Source organism: Colletotrichum fructicola (genome assembly GCF_000319635.2).
Source record: "Colletotrichum fructicola Nara gc5 chromosome Unknown KSG_Nara_v1_contig06, whole genome shotgun sequence".
Classification (NCBI taxonomy): Eukaryota; Fungi; Ascomycota; class Sordariomycetes; order Glomerellales; family Glomerellaceae; genus Colletotrichum; species Colletotrichum fructicola.
In genome coordinates this window covers 2,311,853-2,328,017 of record NW_027094056.1, presented here as the reverse complement: position 1 = coordinate 2,328,017, position 16,165 = coordinate 2,311,853, and the positions used below count along the sequence as shown (strand labels likewise).

Below are 16,165 nucleotides of genomic sequence, written 5' to 3'. Positions count from 1 at the left end.
GACTGTTCCCACGTCTGACAATTTCATGGTTCGCTACCAAGATCGACTGCTGATTGCTGAGGGGCAATTCGTTTCGATTTGCACTTTTTTCCCCTGGAGCTGCACAATTGCACATTGTCTGCTCAGTCCTCACAAACAAGACCAGGCTGACTCGACGAAACAGCGAGGTCTGATTTCATTCACATATCCGGGAGAAACTATTAACGAGTTGTAATTGCTTTCAGTCGAAATTTTCATCGTACGCTAAAATGGACGAGACGTTCCTTTCGACCGTTGAGTCACTAAAAAAGCCACCCAACGGCGTCGGTCTGACGCTCACCGCCACATCTGCACAACACGCAAAAAGGAATGGGCCCTAACCAGGGATCGAACCTGGGACCTCTCCCAGATCGAACCATCGAACTGACAACCCTAAGGGAGAATCATACCGCTAGACCATCAGGGCTGATTTTATTGATGCATGCTCGTTGCTCGTTGAGGTCGGCTGGGCGAAAATTCACTCATGTCGGGCGCGTGTGATGTGGTGCGGTGGATTCGCACGACTAAGGGGAACGAAGACACGACAGGGATGGCCCCGAAGGACGGAATATCGGAACGGCCTGAGACAACTGCAACGGCTCCAATGGAGTGAGCAACCCGCTTCTGCCCGTTCACCACCCTGCGCCACGTTCTGGCATGTCGGAGAATTGTCGATCATCTCGGTCTACTATCGAACTTCATGGCCGCGCTCACTTCCCTGCCCTAGCAGTTCTTATCTATCGTCAATTGCGCCCCCAACAAGTGCGCGTCCACACTAGCAGTATGGCAGTGAAGTGTCAGAGCAGCTCCCAGGGATGAACTTCTGGCCCGCCTTCGGCCGGTCGGCTTCGAAAAGCTGCGCCGAAGGGTCTAGGACTCGGTCGGTGATGTGGACAGTACCCTGGTTTTAATCCGTTAGTCAGTCATGCCGCGAGGGGTGACAGCAGCGCGTACCTTGGTTACCCTCAAGTCCCCCTCTGTGACTGTTGCTACGTCGTTAAGCCACAGCGTGCCGTCTTTGATCTGCGTCCTGATGTACAGATACGACCCGGCCTGTATCCGCGACGCTGTCTCGTTGAAGACGCTGATGTTGAGCTGCGTGTTGGGGATGTAGTGGTGCTGTATGAGATTGCCTAGCCACCACTTGCCCTTGAGTGTCGGTGTGAAAGTGTTGAAGTACTGGCCCGTGTGCTTTGCAAAGGCCTCATTGGAAGGGGCGAAGAAGGTGAAGTCCCATGTGGGGGTTGTGTCGAATGCTTCAAGAAAACCTGCCGTTCATTAGCTTCATTCCTTGGGTAGCCGCGATGTGCTCTCAGAGGTTTTGTTACCTGCTGATCCATTCAGGACTTTGGCCAATTCAGTCAAGTCGCTTCTAGACTTGACGAAATCCAAGAGTGTGGTAACTCCGTCAGCTTTCGCGGGCACATACGTGCCGTCTGGCTTCGGGGCATACGATAGCGGCCGTCTATCGGAAGAGCCCCTAGCACAGACAACTCCAAAGACGATGAAGCCCAAGACCGTAGATAACTTCATGACGAGATTTCTTGAGGGCAAAGCCTCCCAGCCCGGGATGAAGGTTGGGCGGGAATGTCTATTTATGTTTTTGCATTCCTGTAGTCCTCCATCATGAAGAGAAGGTTGAGGCACATGAAAATCGGATCACAGTCTCCCGGGCCGGCGCCGAGCCCCGATAATCATCCCGGAGTTGCGGGGTACAACTTTACCCCGACATCCCCCGCAGATCATCGGCGAATCGGGACAACCCGCATCGGAGGATTCACCGGACGATTCAGGGGAGTGACGAGTTTGCTATGTGCCATATTTCTTGATATTTGTGGCTACATGCTGGTATATGAATGTAAATATCAAGATGAGCTGGCGGATATTGGACATTGGGTCTGTCTAATCTTGTCCCTGTCGCCGGCACCATGATTTTCTTGCTCTGCTTTCTCGTCACAGCTGCTGCTCCAACCCTGGGAGCTCCTAGAGGCATGGCTTCCCGGCCGCAGATGGGTAAGCCTATAGCGCAACACGCGAGCAGCATGGCAAACTGATGTTGCATCAGGATGGAACTCCTGGAATACATTCAAGGCAAACATCAACCAGTCCATCATCGAAACCACGGCCAAAGCCCTTGTTGACACGGGGCTTGCAGCAGCAGGCTACAAGTACCTGATCATGGACGAAGGCTGGCAAGCCGACGAACGTGCCACGGACGGGCGCCAAGAGTTCAACTCCACGCGTTTCCCCTCGGGAGGCTCAGCTCTCGTCAACCACATTCACGACATGGGCCTCAAGGTCGGGATATACAGGTGCCTGCGCTCCCCCCCTTTTTTTCATCACATTAGGCAGATTAACTGACATCTTGCCTGCTCAGCGATTCCGGGATCTTCACCTGCGGCTTCGCCCCCGGAAGCTGGGGCTACGAGGACCTCGACGCCAAAACCTACGCGGACTGGGGCATCGACTACCTCAAGTACGACAACTGCGGCGGCTTCCACGCGGGCACGCACACGCAGCAGGAGCGCTTCCAGACCATGTCCAACGCCCTCCGCAACACCGGCCGCGACATCTTCTACTCGCTGTGCCAGTGGGGACACCAGTTCCCGTGGTACTGGGCCGACCAGGTCGGTGCGGGGTCGTACCGCATGTCTGGGGACATCCACGCCTCGTTCGCGCAGGACAAGGCCGGCGTCTGCCCGACTGCGTACTGCCTGAACACGGGATATGCGGGGGTGAGTGTGCTGACGATGATCCGGAAGATGAGAGAAATCTCGCCGTTTCAGGAGAAGGGGCGGATGTCGTGGGCGGATATGGACATGCTTGAGGTTGGCGTTGGGAACGTCATGAGCGAGGTCGAGGAGCAGACGCACTTTTCGTTCTGGGCGGGGTTGAAGTCGCCGCTTATTATTGGTGCTGATGTGACCAAGATTCGAGAGCAGTCGTTGAAGGTTCTTCTGAACCGGGACATTATTGCCATATCTCAGGACCAGAGGGGCGAGGCGGTGAAGTATTTGCCGGAGTTGTCGACAGAGGGCAAGGTGCAAGTCTGGGCAGGGCCTGTCGACACTGGAAAGTATAGACACGTGGTGCTGGCGTTGAATTATGGGAACGATCTGGCAAATATCAATGTGCCGCTTGATGGCATCGGGTTGGAAAAAGGGTGTCCTGATGGGGTGAAGGTGATGGAGGTTTGGGCGGCGGAGGATGTGGAAGTTTTGGAGGGCAAGGTTTTGTTAAAGAACGTGGAGGTTAGGCAGACCAAGGTGCTCTTGATATCTTGTTGATCTCAAAGGTTTGATCATGGGAGATCTCTGTCTTTTGCGTCGATTACACCACTCGAGTATTGTGTTACAGTTTTGCATGGACTCGTTTTGACACGGCTTTACTCTTAGGATGCCAGGCGTTGAGCCCGAAATGATGCGAAGTACGATACAAGAAATCCATAAAAGAAGCTGGTAAAAAGGTCTAGAAATACGCTTCAAATACAAGATCGAGATTAATCAGTGACAGAGTATACTGTTAACTGTAAAATCGGTATGGTTATCTTCGCAGCTACCTATATTGTCTCGAATTGGTATCTGTGAAGAAACGCCCAATCACTTCCAAGGCAAGCAACGGGTTCAATGCTTCACGCTATCAGGAATGTAACCGTCATCTATGAAGAACACAGTACTGCTCTTTGGTTCTCTTTGGTTCTTTCTTTTCTCGCCACTTCGTTTTTAATCCTTCCTACAAAAGTAACCTGCACGTTCATTCCAGTACATGCTACCTCCCTCAAGAGCCTACCATATATCTAACAACCACACCAGGAAACTTAATCGAGCACTATCCGCTTATTATTCAAAGATTTCCTGTCGCGCCTTAACGCGGGGGATCCGAATTGCGGAAAGATGATGCTAGATGGAATACGGCATGGCCTCCACCGACCGGAGCCGGGGCATATACCGGAGCATTCTCCGATGGCGCCGATGAACACACTACCCTAGCACATCATCATCATTGACGATCTTTCTAATGGTCCGACGGCCCGAAATCTCTGCCGAGAACGAATCAGTGTTCTTGGCATGCTCTGCGGAGGGCAACAAGGCAAGTCGCGCCTAAGAGAGCGCTTTCTCGTGACTAAGTCCGTTCGGGAGGAGCGCCTACTTGAAAGGCTTGCCCCAAACATGAGAGTCTCCTGAGTTCCGAAAAATTCCAGCTTGGTCAAATCTTCGGCCGAAGATCTCTTTCACGTTTTGTGGCGGACTTGGCCTCTTTCGATTTGATATCCAAGACTATGGCACCCGACACAGGTACAACTACTGGCGTCAAGAGAGGCCGTGCTGGCTTTGAATCGACGATGAACGGGACTGCTTCGGTAAGATAAGAGAATTCGTCTAGAGAAAAGATTTAGGACTTACATGACATCAGATACAGAAGCGCAACAAGGTCTACCATGAGCATGCAGAAGAGACAGACGGTCTAACGACTCCTCCCCTGTTAACGAACAGCAGCGAGATACCCTTTTCGTACATGCTCTTTTCTACAAAAGCAGCCGCCAAGATATGGGGTGTTGCCCAGCAGAGATTTTCCTCAGTGAGCAGATGCAACCGCCCTCCGCAGGCTGGAAGTGGCAGGCTGACCGACTATTCCTAGCCCGCACCGCCAACTTTGTTTCCGGAGTACACCAAGCCAGGTGGTACGAAGTACGTCTATAGGGAGCTGGACTTCTGGACGTCGGGATTCTTCCCAGGATGTCTGTACCTCCTTCTAGAGCGACGACGGAAGCATACCCACCTGCTGAGGCATCTGGGACAACGCGGCGGACAAGAACCCCACCAGATGCATCTGGAGTAAGATTGCAATTTCTCAAAATCCGATTCCTTAATCTGACCCAAACTGCAGGTTTGCCTGTACATGGTGGACGGAAAACCTCCATCCCAACGCACATCTCACGACGACCCATGACCTCGGTTTCATGATTTTCCCATGGGCTCGCCCGGCGTGGGAGCTGAACCATGACCGACGGGCGTTCGAGTCCGCCATCACGGCCGCGAAGTCTCTCTATAGTCGATACGACAACACCGTCGGATCGATTCGGTCCTGGGACGTCTGCGTTACCAAGCGGTACAAGTTTCTGGATCCAAGCAAGGACTTTCTTGTCATCATCGTAAGGGATCCCCAACACAACCAGTCATCATCAGGAGTACTAATGGCCCCTCTAGGATAACATGATGAACCTCGACATGGTCTTCTGGGCTGCTGCCCAGCTCGGAGACCAGGACATGTACAATGCCGCTGTCAAGCATGCCGAAACGACCCGGACCCATCACATCCGCGAAGATTTCTCGACATTCCATGTGGTGAATTTTGAACAGAAGACCGGCGTGCCGAAGGAGAAGATCACAAACCAAGGCTACTCCGACACATCCTCCTGGTCGAGAGGCCAGGCATGGGCCATTGCTGGCTTTGCGCAGACATACAGCTGGACTCGTGACGTCTCCTTCCTCGAGACCGCCATTTCTTGCGCGGAGTACTTCATCGCCCAGCTTCCATCCACTTGGATCCCTCCGTGGGATTTCACGGCTCCGAAGGACGAACCGCAGCCTCCGGATGTCAGTGCCGCGATGATCACTGCCTACGGCATGCTGTTGATCCACGAGGCCTTGTCTTCTCTCGGAAGAGAGTCGACGTACCTGAAGCATGCGATCAAGCTCATTCGAGCCACATGTAGTGTCCATATGAATGGTGGCGGTCGGTATCTGAAGTCGAAGAGGACGATCGACACCGTTGAGCATGGGACCGTGGAGGAAGATATCGGCTGGAACGTGGACGGGGAAGGTGAGCCTGAAACGATCTTGAACGGCGCGACCATCAACAACTATGAATTCGCACCGAGAAGATGGGCAAACCACGGGCTGGTGTACGCCGACTACTTCTTCTTGCTGGCAGGGAACAAGCTTCTAGAGATGGGGGTTCCAGAATTATTCGAGGAGCGTGCTTGAGTATACAAAGCAAGTGCATAGATCCAATAGATTGTGACCATGTGTATACTTTCCATATGAGATTATGCTACGTTGGGGGCAAAACAAGTCTTCTCCTAGTGATTGAAGGGTGTCGTTCCATGTTATTCCTTCTCCGCCGCCCCAGAAAACATGCTCACCCGTTGATTCGGCAGGAAAGAGTAGTCCAGGTAAGCGTTGAGGTCCTCAAATTCTCCAACCATGCTTTGTCCTCCATTATGACCATTCGGAACCCCAATATCGTAGTGATTGTAAGCGCCCATATGAGGTTGCAGGTTCGCCGGCACAGGTGATGGCATTGCGGTAGGCCCTCTGCTGGGGTTCTGAGCATGGAAAGCCAGAGGAAGCGGGGGGAAGGCCATGGAAATGCTGTCAGGAGACGCTTCTTGATCAAAATCCACAGCAGAGGCGCCGAATCCGTCCACATACGCACCGCCAGGCCTCGGAGAGAAGCCATTGTTGGGATGACCCGCCCCGGAACGGACGGCGCCGGGCGGCCCTAGACTGTTGCCGGACAGCGGAGAGGATATTTCGTGCCTGTCATCCGAGTATACAGCCTGCCTGATGTCCAACATGCCATGGCCTTGTTGACGAGCTTGGACAAGCCTCCCTGCAAACTTCGAAGCCAGGTTCTCCGACGTGTCGCCAGGGCCATTCCACCTCTTTGCTATCGTCCGCAAGCTCCCCACCAGCAAATCAAAGCCACCTGGCAGCGTCACGCTGTAGTAGAGTGAATGCGCCAGGAACATGCGTCCGCAGATGAAGAGACAGAAAGCAAATTGAGGACTAACGACGTGCTGCGAGTCCTGGAGAAACTTCTCGGCTATGATCGCGACCTCTGTAGCAGCTGCGAGACATGTTTCTGAGCTAGAGGCGGATGGTAATCGGATGCGGGTGGATTGCCATTCGGGCAATGGGTAGGCGATGCCCTGGTGGAGGAGAACAACAGCGGTATTGTGCGTTACGTGGGCCAAGGACAGATTGGGGTCCATGATCCCATCGTTGTTGAGGACGCATGCTTCACGCCATTGTTCGGGCAGGAATATCTTCCATCTGCTAGTGTCAGAAACAGCACGTATTTTGGCGCATCGAACCAGACTTACTGCACTAGACGCAAGTCAAGCTGCTTGAACTTCATCAGCCAGACCTGTATCTCATGGGGCTTTGAGACATCAATCGCTTGCTGGAGGAAGAATGACGTGACCAGACTCAGGCTTTCAGTGGCCTCTATGCAGTACGCAAACCCTCCCAGCGAGTCTTGGGCCGCTTCCTCTGGTCTCGCGGACGGGAGTGTTCCGGTGGCACCGCTTGACTGATCAGCGACACCGAAATACGGAGTCGGTGTCTGGAGCGGCTTGCCGGTCTCCCAGAGAGCACCTTCGCATGGAAGGCGTCTCTTGACATCTGCACTGGTCAATGAGAAGTTCCATCCAGTCGCAATGCTGCAGAACCGGTCCATTAGGAAGATGTTCCAAAACACTCGCCGCCTCTCTTCTCTTTCACTCCAAAATCGACAGGGTTTCAGGAACTCCATTCTCTTTATGAGACGTTTCGAAGCCGGTGGCTGGTCTTCGTCTTCCACGCTGAGTTGCAGCTGCTCCACAGTTCTCGTCATGCTTCCAACGATTGACTACAACATCAGCTTTGTGACGGGGAAACTGGCAGGATGTCTTACCCATGCAGAGGGCCCTCGGCCGCTTCCAATCTGTCAAGCCGCTGTCAGAACGTGTGACATATTTAGGGTGAGCTGATGGACTAACAGTATCAAACGCAATAATCGTCAACGCCTGTAAATTTTCCACCGAGAAAGATTCCATGCTGTTCAAGATAACGAACTGCCGACATCGTTTTGCGTACCGAGTCTTTTCCTCGGGAGAACCAAGACGGGCATCCTGGGAGAATCTCGCGCAGAGGCTCACAATGGCATGGAATATCGTACTCAGTTGCGGTCGTTGTTCGGGATCCAGCATGCGCTCGCGAAATTGGCGGACATGCAGCATCGGGATCCAGGGGTGGATATTCGCAAAGTAAATTTCAACAAGATTGTCCACGAGGTCCGCCTCAGGAAGTAGAGAATCATCAAACACGGAGTCCAGCTTGGCGTTGGCGCGTGTATTTTCTTTGGGCGCTGTCGTCTGTGTTTCTGGATTCTTCGGGCGCCAAGCTGCGAGAGTTGCCATCGCCGGCTCCCCACCTTCAGCAAGGGTCGCGAGGGTGTTCTTCAGCGAAGCAGCCGTTTCGTTGAGCGACGGGTTTAATGACTCCTCTTGACTAGGACTGGAAGAGTTGAGGTGGGTTGCGGTGCTCAAGGCATTGAATACTTGCTGCCATAGGACTCCTTGGCCTAGAAACATGTTCTCAAGAGTTGCTGTGAAACGTCAGTCATCAAGTGAAGGCTTTGGCGAATGATCGGAAATGTTGATGGATACTCACCGACCCGCTGGCTGAGATTCTCGACAGCCCCAGTTCGAAGTCCTGGCTTGGACCTCCTGTCGTCGTACACGCATTCGACATCTGGGGTTTGATATCAGAGAATTGCTCCCATAGATCCTGGAGATATGAACCAACTGTATCGCACGCAGGCAGAGCAGGGTTGTCGTCTGGAACAGCGCGCTTTCTTTTTCCGACACGATTGACAGCTGAGATTCTTCGTGAGCCAAATTACAAGCGTACCAGAGTTCGTTGCGCGAGAAATTCTTACGCTGGGCCTTCCGCATCACAGCCATTCGTGTTTGAGTTTGTACGTCTCTTCTTGGACCGCGGCTGGCCATCTTCTTCACCGCCGGAGCGACCAGACATGGCCTCGTCATCGTCATCGAACGCCATTGAACCCGAGACCACGGAAATCACAAAGCACTTGAGGCTGGTAAATGGAGTTTGTAGGAGTCAACATTTTGATAATAAAGACGTGATCGGGCGAGCTATCCAAGTTCAGAAAAGGGTGCCGTTCGATCCAAGCTAAGTTGGGGATCGAAACTCGAACGTGGGGAAGATGTGCGGGGAATGCAGGCCTGTCACAAATAACATGCCACGCTGATGGACCGCTGAGAGAAAGCCACAGCGGGTTGGACCCTTGCTACGCGTCCTGTGATTTCCGCTCGTGCACTCGCTGTAGCTGTGTCGATAGCCTACATGATAGCTTCCTTGAACGGACGAACAAATGTCCACACAAAATTCTCCCACGAGGATTCCAACAAAAGTCTCTTCCTAAGAAGCAGAAGGTTTGGCCAGAAACATACCTAAGTAAAAGTCCGATTCTTTTGTATGGCTAGTCTGCCCTCTGCCACCGAGCCAGTAGCAAGACGCAGCATGTCCGGGACACGAGAGGTTCTTCGACGTCTTCAGGTCAAGACCTCGGTTCAAGTGCTGCTTGCCATCAACCGCTCCAACCAGGAATCACCATCACATACCACCAGCCCATAAAGTTGTAGTACAGGAAAAGATTCACCAGCCAAGGGGGCAGCAAACAATTTAGCGGCAGCCAAGTTTGCATTCTGAAAGCTCTGAGGCCTAGGTGGCAGGCCCAATGCAAGGCAACACCCGAACGACGATCCGCCCACCTTGAACCAACCCCCCGTCTCCGGGCACCGGGGTAGGTACCGGAGACGTGTCCGAGCAGCCATTCCGCCCGCGTCCCACCCCCGGCATCACCATCAGCTCACCTTTCTAGCGCGAGGAGCTTCTCTGACTCCGCCGCTCCGGATTTGCAAAAGTTGGGGTCCCCAGAAAGTCTAGCATCGTCTGCATATAGGAGGCTCACTAACCAGGTCAAATCCGGGGTAAAAGGGGGCATGGAGACACACGACCAAGCCATTTCGATATCTAATCACTAGAGACCTCACCGGATCCACGGAACCCACTCACAAGACATCATGAAGCAAGGTACACCGGCTCAGGGAGGCAACGCCATTACGCCTGTCTCTGAAGTTCCCGTCGAGCATCGCGAGGGAGACAAGGAGGTCAGCCTAGTGTATTCCGAAGGACACCCTGACAACACCACTAACAACATTTTGCTAGACCCATGAATATGCCGGCATGACGGCAACCTATGTCGATGAGAAGAAAAGCAGAGAGTTGTTTTGGATCATCAACCGCCGCATTCTGGCCTGTATGCTGGGCACCTACTTCTGTCAGTCTCTCGACAAGGGCACTCTTGGCTTTGCTTCTGTGATGAACATTAGACAAGATGCTGGTCTTACGCACAATAACCAATTCAGGTGTGTCCATCTTACTAAGAAAGCTAAAGTCAAGTGTTCTGACATTACCGCAGCTGGCTCGGCACCATCCTCTACATGGGCGTGTTGGTCGGAGAGTATCCGACCAACATGTTGCTGCAGAAGTTTCCGGTCGCCAAGTATCTCTCCGTCAACGTCTTCTGCTGGGGCGTGGTCATTGCCTGCTCTGCCGCCGCCAAGAACTTTGCCGGGCTGATGGTTGTTCGGTTTCTGCTCGGAGTCTTTGAAAGTTGTGTCCAACCTGCCTTCATCATCATGTACGTGGCTCTTGATCCTCGAAACTTTTGTTGGATGTGCTAACATACATTACAGGACTTCCATGTGGGTATGCTACTAACCCATTTACCCCCTGAGCACCCAAGTTCAGCTAATCTAATTCGCGTCCGCAAGTACACCAAGAGAGAACAATCCATTCTCACATCGCTTTGGTATTGCATGACTGGTGTTCAGTTGATGGTATGTATTACGATATGCTCTGACGGCTACTCGAGATTAAGTTCCCCAGTATCTAGACTTGATCGGGATATCCGCAGACAAACACGATGCCCTTCAGGATTACGAAGTCAGCTGACACAACCACAGGTCGGTGGCCTCATCGCATACGGCGCGTCGCACTACAACGGCCACGACATCAAGTCGTGGCAGTTGCTTTTCCTCGTCCTGGGCGCCGCAACCTGCGTCTGGGGCTTGTTCATCGGGTGGTGGCTCCCCGACTCGCCCATGGCCGCGAAGTGCTTCAACGAGGACCAGAAGCGTCTTATGATCGAGCGTGTCCGCGCCAACGAGACCGGCATCCAGAACAAGACGTACAAGCGCTACCAGATGGTAGAAGCCGTGACCGACCCTGTGGTCTGGTGCTACGTGTTGCTCCAGGTCACTTCGACCTTGATCATCGGCGGGCTGGGCGTCTTCTCCAACTTGATCATCTCCTCGTTCGGCTTCACGTATCTCCAGACACAGCTTCTGAATATCGCCCAGGGAGCGGTCACGATCATCGTCATGCTTGGTAGCGCAACGCTGGCGACCTGGTCGAAACAGACTGCTTGGGTTATGCATGTAAGTCGGCGTCAACATACCATCTCTCCCCCATCATGACCTCTTGTACTGACACCGCTTCCCACAGGCTTGGACAATGTAAGTCCTAGATCTCTCCCTTCAAGCAGAAAACTAACTCGCATCCAGCCCCGCGATCATCGGCACAGCGGTAATCTACAGCATCCCGCCGTCGGGGTCCAATCGCATCGGCCTCCTGATCGCCTTCTACTGCACTCAGTTCTACCTCGCCGAGGGCAACCTCATCTTCTCCCTCATCTCCCGCAACATCGCCGGCCAGACCAAGAAATCCACCACCTTGGCCGTGACCTTCATCGGCTGGGCCGCGGGCAACATGACGGCGCCCCAGATCTTCCAGGACAGCGACGCGCCGCGCTACCGCAAGGGCTTTACGGCCCACTTCTGCCTCTACGTCCTCTTCAACCTTTTCCTCGTTCTGATGCGGTTCCTGCTTGTCCGCCGCAACAAGGCCAAGCGCACGGCTGCCGCCGCCGCTGCAGACCCTTCGAGCCTGGCCGGTGAGGAGATATCCGAGGATGGCAAGGCTGGTGTCAAGGGGCATGGGGGCGAGGACGAGAAGATTGAGCATTCGAACGCTTTTGCGGACTTGACGGATAAGGAGAACCCCGATTTCAGATACGACTTTTAAGGTGACATGTCTTCAGCATTGGCAAGTAGGTGTCAACAAACAGAGAGGGCTGTAGGACGATGGTGAGTGTTTCCGGGGCAGCATGTATGAAGAAACGAAACTATGTGGTTTCTTTCAATCATAACCCGCAGATGGACTGAAAGTAGAAGACAATCATTCAGTCTGCGAGAATTAGCAAGTTTACTTCTATGCAGCATCAACTTCTCGTCCTAAGAATGAGCATATAGCCCCACAACTGCTCGGTTGTATCAACCCTCGACAGTGTTTAAGTATGGGATCTATTGTCCATGTTTGGCTCCTGATCCTCAACTTGATCTTCGTGGTCATTTGAATCCCAGTATTGGTAGTTGTCATGAATGCCTTTGTAGACAGCGAGCTGACCTTCCTTTGTCTTGCTCGACATTGGAGTAGGATTCTGTCTTTGAATTGCCCCTCGTCTACACGGCATCGTTCGTCTTTAGATTGTCTCTCAACTGCCTTTTGATGCTGTATTTTTTCAATTATCCCGGCCAAGGTTATCATCAATTTCTCGCCGATTACTTATCTTCGCCGCTGTCCTGCTCTCTGCTGTCCCTCTGTTTGACAACCTCTCTTTCGGCATTTCACTCCGGAACACTTCTTTGCTTCAGACTGTGTTATCTCATTGCTTATATACCATGCAAGATGAGACAACCTCGGAAAGTCAGCAACAGATGGTCAAAGATGCTTCAGCTGTCGCCAACCAACACTGAGCCTTGAATTATATCAACGAACACATGCAACCAAGCACAGCGTGAACGTGACATTCGGCATGTGAAATAGACCGTAGCATATCACCTTCCCTAGAAGAAGACGCTTGCCCAATTCAAGATGATTTCGCGAAGATATCATGCACTTCGTTTCCCAAACGCCAGAGACCTGGGCCGTCTGGAGTTAAAAGACAATGCAAAGCCACCAAACAGAAGCTTGATACAGTGACAGGAACCATCGTCATTACAGACCGAAAGATTTGGCAGCTGCCATGCCAATGCTGTCGTTTTTCAGCGCGACACCCTTATCAGCCGCCGAGGTTTTTCGGTCTCTTCCTCTACGAGAGGGCCGAGGCATGAAACTTGACGCAACATGCCAAACAGCCCACAGCAAATCACCAAAGAGAGTTCAGAACCAGAGACCTGGGACAACTCTGAGTTGCTTACTTTCCCAGTCAAACTCAAAGCAATGACACCGCTGTCAGAGGGAAATTTAGGCAGGCTCGGGCGGGAGCCAGGGAGGGGGGCTTCAGTGAGGAATGACGTTCTTGGGAGCGTGTGGTCTCTGCCTCTCCGCCGTCAACTCAATTTTCGGAGGTCTTGAGATCAGAGAAAGTCTAGGGCAATTGCTGGCTGTACGATCTCCTTCGGAAACGTCCACGAAAGAGGCAACCCTCTCGCAATTGTCACGAGCCAGCTGGCGAAGAATGCCCCAAAGAGGTTAAAGGCGTTTGCGCGCCGGCGCGCACTTGATGGACTGTCACATTGACCGGATGAAGACGGTTGAACACAGTCTGGAGGTTACGGCACATGCTCGGACAAAGCTCTCGCTCAGGGACTCGGGCTGATACCGAAACCGAGACTCTAATCGGCATCATCTCTCTATGTTCCTAGCGATGCGCTGAAGGCCTGAGAAATTCTGGCATGAGATGAGGGCATATTTCGAGTTTGAATGTGAAGCGAGAGACTCGCCACTGTGTGTAATTACATGCAAAGTGTTTAGAGGCATTCCGGCGAAGTGGCGACATGCGACAATCGCTATTTTGGAAGACGTTAGCCGCATGAAATGGGTCCGGGAGCAATAAACGTTTGTCAGCACCGTCGTCTTCGGAGATGCTTTTTACATCCGTCAAAGGCGGAAGAGGCAGCCGAGCCAAGGCTTAGGATCTGTCGAGGAATCTTTAAGCAAGACCGGGGCTGCGGAGTGAGGTTGGACCCGGAGCTGTGGAGATGGCACCAGGCGGGGTGACACACGGGGCCAACAGCTGCAGCAACAGTGTCTGAACAGTTTGAGGTCGCCGACCCCTCGAATGAGCAGCTGTTCGAGAAGATGCATGCTTCTGCACAGTTCTCGCCAATCCGAATTCATCGATGGCGAGGGGTCCGTCTGGAAGTGAAGCGTTCGCGGGATTGACAGCTCAAGGGGCATCCTCTCTGGATCCCTCAGGAACCGCTAGCAGCACGGTCTTTTTGACGACAGTGCACATGCGACGCGTACTGGACTGGGGCTAGTTGGCCATGCGATCGTCCCAGAAACGTATGGTTCAAGGCCATGGCCGTTGAACAAGGCAGCCCGCCAAGCTGGATTCGTTGTCCATAGAGAGCATAGCGTGATCGAACTCGGCCGATAGACTTGGACAACCGGGGCCGTGAATTTCATGGAAGAGCGGGAATCGAATTATCGTTGACTACACGCGCCCATCGAGGGTTTGAAAGATGCAGATTCTCCTCAGTGGCGGCAAGGCCTATCAGTCCTGTCGGTTGGTAGGCAATTTGAAGCCCCCAAACCTGCCCTGCAACATTCCTTTTTTGGAAAGTACTTCGCAGAAGTAATAGCCACACGGGCCTCGTCTCTTGGATGGGTAATGGCTTAATCTTCTGAGCTGAAGTCAGCGCAGTCAGCCGTGCCACATCCACGGCGAGATGCTGCTTGTTCAGTTGCTAAGATGACGTTCGTAAATCAAGACAGCTCCTTCGTGACAGTAATGATAAGATTGATCCGGGCCGAGTTCGTATGATAGTTCAAGACATCAGCAAAGGGACATAGCCCCTCGGAACTACGCTTCATAGGTTCAAAGGTTGCGTGAAAACTTGCTCGCTGCAAGTGCGTATACCAAGCTAGAGCATGCAAGTTGACATGTGCGCACACCGCAGGTGCCCGATGAGCAGGGCTGCGAATCTCAAGGACCCCAGAGCTCCCGAGATAGGCCTGAGAGCCGCTGAGATGGCGCATGGAAGGTGCGAAGAGGTTGATGATGAGATGCCACGTCTGTCACAGTCTGCTACCTGTTCTAGGCCTGGGTGCGTGTTGTGCTGTGGTGGTCCAGCCCCCAGCTGACAAGTGAGGCCATCCCTGGGGGAGAATATGACAATAGACACCAGACGGTCGTTAACGGGCTCAGATCCCACAAGATTGAGTTCATGCACCTCGCTCAACTTGTAGCATGAGCCGGGTTCTGAGGAGAATTCGGCAAGCGCAAATCGACAACTCAGGGAGCGAGATTGCGATGATTCCCGCGAAGCACTATCGAGTGCCAGTGACTAGCCCCAAGCCGAGTCGAGGCCTCGATGCGGGAGCTTACAGGCCATGGCGTTGAGCGTGTCTGCGCCGAAGGAGTCTCTTTCTGCCGCGGGGATGGACGTAAGACATGGGGGCACGTAGGCGGGCGCTGGTGCGTGAAGACGGAGAGGGTGTGAAGGCGGGAGAAGGCGCTGCGAGATGTGAGCTTTGAACCCAACCAGCGCCGTGTTCGACGCAAGCGAAACGGGCATGATGGCATCCCGCAAACGAATACTGCGTACATGCTTTTCGCATGCATGACCTAGGGAGAGACTGAGGGTCGATAAATCGACAAACGTGCTGAGCTCGGGGTCATCCAACGAAACGAAACGCAGAGTGAGTTGCAGTCCGAAGTTCACCGGGGACCTGCAAGGAAGCGGGCGGATGTGATGGACGGCGTCCTCCCGGGGAGTGGGGAGTAAAGATGGATGCGATGCCCTGGATGTTGGGTTGGCGGCAGCAAAGAAAAAGACACTGTGAAGGTGCAAGGAGCTGCTGTGAGGTCTTGCAGGAACGTGCAGGCAGAGAGGAGCAGCGAGCAGGGTATATGGTGGTGAGTGAATCAGGCGCGAGGTGCTTCACCGGAATCTCTGACGCAGGACCCCTAGCTAGCCGCCCGGGGATATGGAGTCACGTGCACGGAAAAGGCCCGGTAAGACTGGGTTTGACTGGGGAAGGTGCAGGGAGACGCAGGGAAGGCGCGGTAACGGTAGGGTAGGTGCCGCAATACATCCATCCTACGGGCTGGTACTGGGCGACGTACTGCACTATGTACTTCTCCGTCCCTTGCCCTTGGGGACTCGTGGGCCTCCTAGGCCTCCTGGGAGGAGGAGCTGGGAGGAGAAGGGCCCTGAGCCTTAAGGTATTTTTTCTTTCTTTCCTTCCCTTACCATCTCCTCCTCTAGGCTCCTACACGT

The 16,165-nt window shown here is 53.4% G+C and overlaps 5 protein-coding genes across 5 annotated transcripts; 3 read left to right on the top strand and 2 right to left on the bottom strand.

Annotated features, from left to right (window-relative positions):
- Positions 1–793: 793 nt before the first annotated feature.
- Positions 794–1,551, bottom strand: CGGC5_v010927 (Uncharacterized protein; the record flags this gene model as incomplete). The annotated part of the gene is made up of 3 exons (XM_032019914.1): positions 794–919; positions 973–1,286; positions 1,347–1,551. The coding sequence occupies 3 exons, from the start codon at positions 1,549–1,551 to the stop codon at positions 794–796; spliced, it is 645 nt and encodes a 214-aa protein (XP_031892448.1).
- Positions 1,552–2,027: 476 nt separating this feature from the next.
- AGAL2 (Alpha-galactosidase 2) lies at positions 2,028–3,305 on the top strand (the record flags this gene model as incomplete). The annotated part of the gene is made up of 3 exons (XM_032019925.2): positions 2,028–2,031; positions 2,084–2,330; positions 2,396–3,305. 3 exons carry the CDS (start codon positions 2,028–2,030, stop codon positions 3,303–3,305), a joined length of 1,161 nt encoding a protein of 386 aa, XP_031892449.2.
- Positions 3,306–4,297: 992 nt separating this feature from the next.
- On the top strand, positions 4,298–6,005 carry CGGC5_v010925 (Unsaturated chondroitin disaccharide hydrolase; the record flags this gene model as incomplete). The annotated part of the gene is made up of 5 exons (XM_032019936.1): positions 4,298–4,378; positions 4,432–4,596; positions 4,657–4,853; positions 4,906–5,170; positions 5,226–6,005. The coding sequence occupies 5 exons, from the start codon at positions 4,298–4,300 to the stop codon at positions 6,003–6,005; spliced, it is 1,488 nt and encodes a 495-aa protein (XP_031892446.1).
- Positions 6,006–6,127: 122 nt separating this feature from the next.
- Positions 6,128–8,849, bottom strand: ctnR-0 (Citrinin biosynthesis transcriptional activator ctnR; the record flags this gene model as incomplete). Its single annotated transcript, XM_032019947.1, has 7 exons — positions 6,128–7,076; positions 7,127–7,653; positions 7,699–7,728; positions 7,784–8,391; positions 8,457–8,537; positions 8,592–8,662; positions 8,725–8,849. The coding sequence occupies 7 exons, from the start codon at positions 8,847–8,849 to the stop codon at positions 6,128–6,130; spliced, it is 2,391 nt and encodes a 796-aa protein (XP_031892447.1).
- A 1,046-nt stretch (positions 8,850–9,895) lies between these two features.
- Positions 9,896–11,960, top strand: CGGC5_v010923 (putative transporter; the record flags this gene model as incomplete). Its single annotated transcript, XM_032019958.1, has 8 exons — positions 9,896–9,982; positions 10,041–10,240; positions 10,294–10,515; positions 10,571–10,583; positions 10,649–10,714; positions 10,841–11,314; positions 11,382–11,392; positions 11,441–11,960. The coding sequence occupies 8 exons, from the start codon at positions 9,896–9,898 to the stop codon at positions 11,958–11,960; spliced, it is 1,593 nt and encodes a 530-aa protein (XP_031892444.1).
- Positions 11,961–16,165: the final 4,205 nt, after the last annotated feature.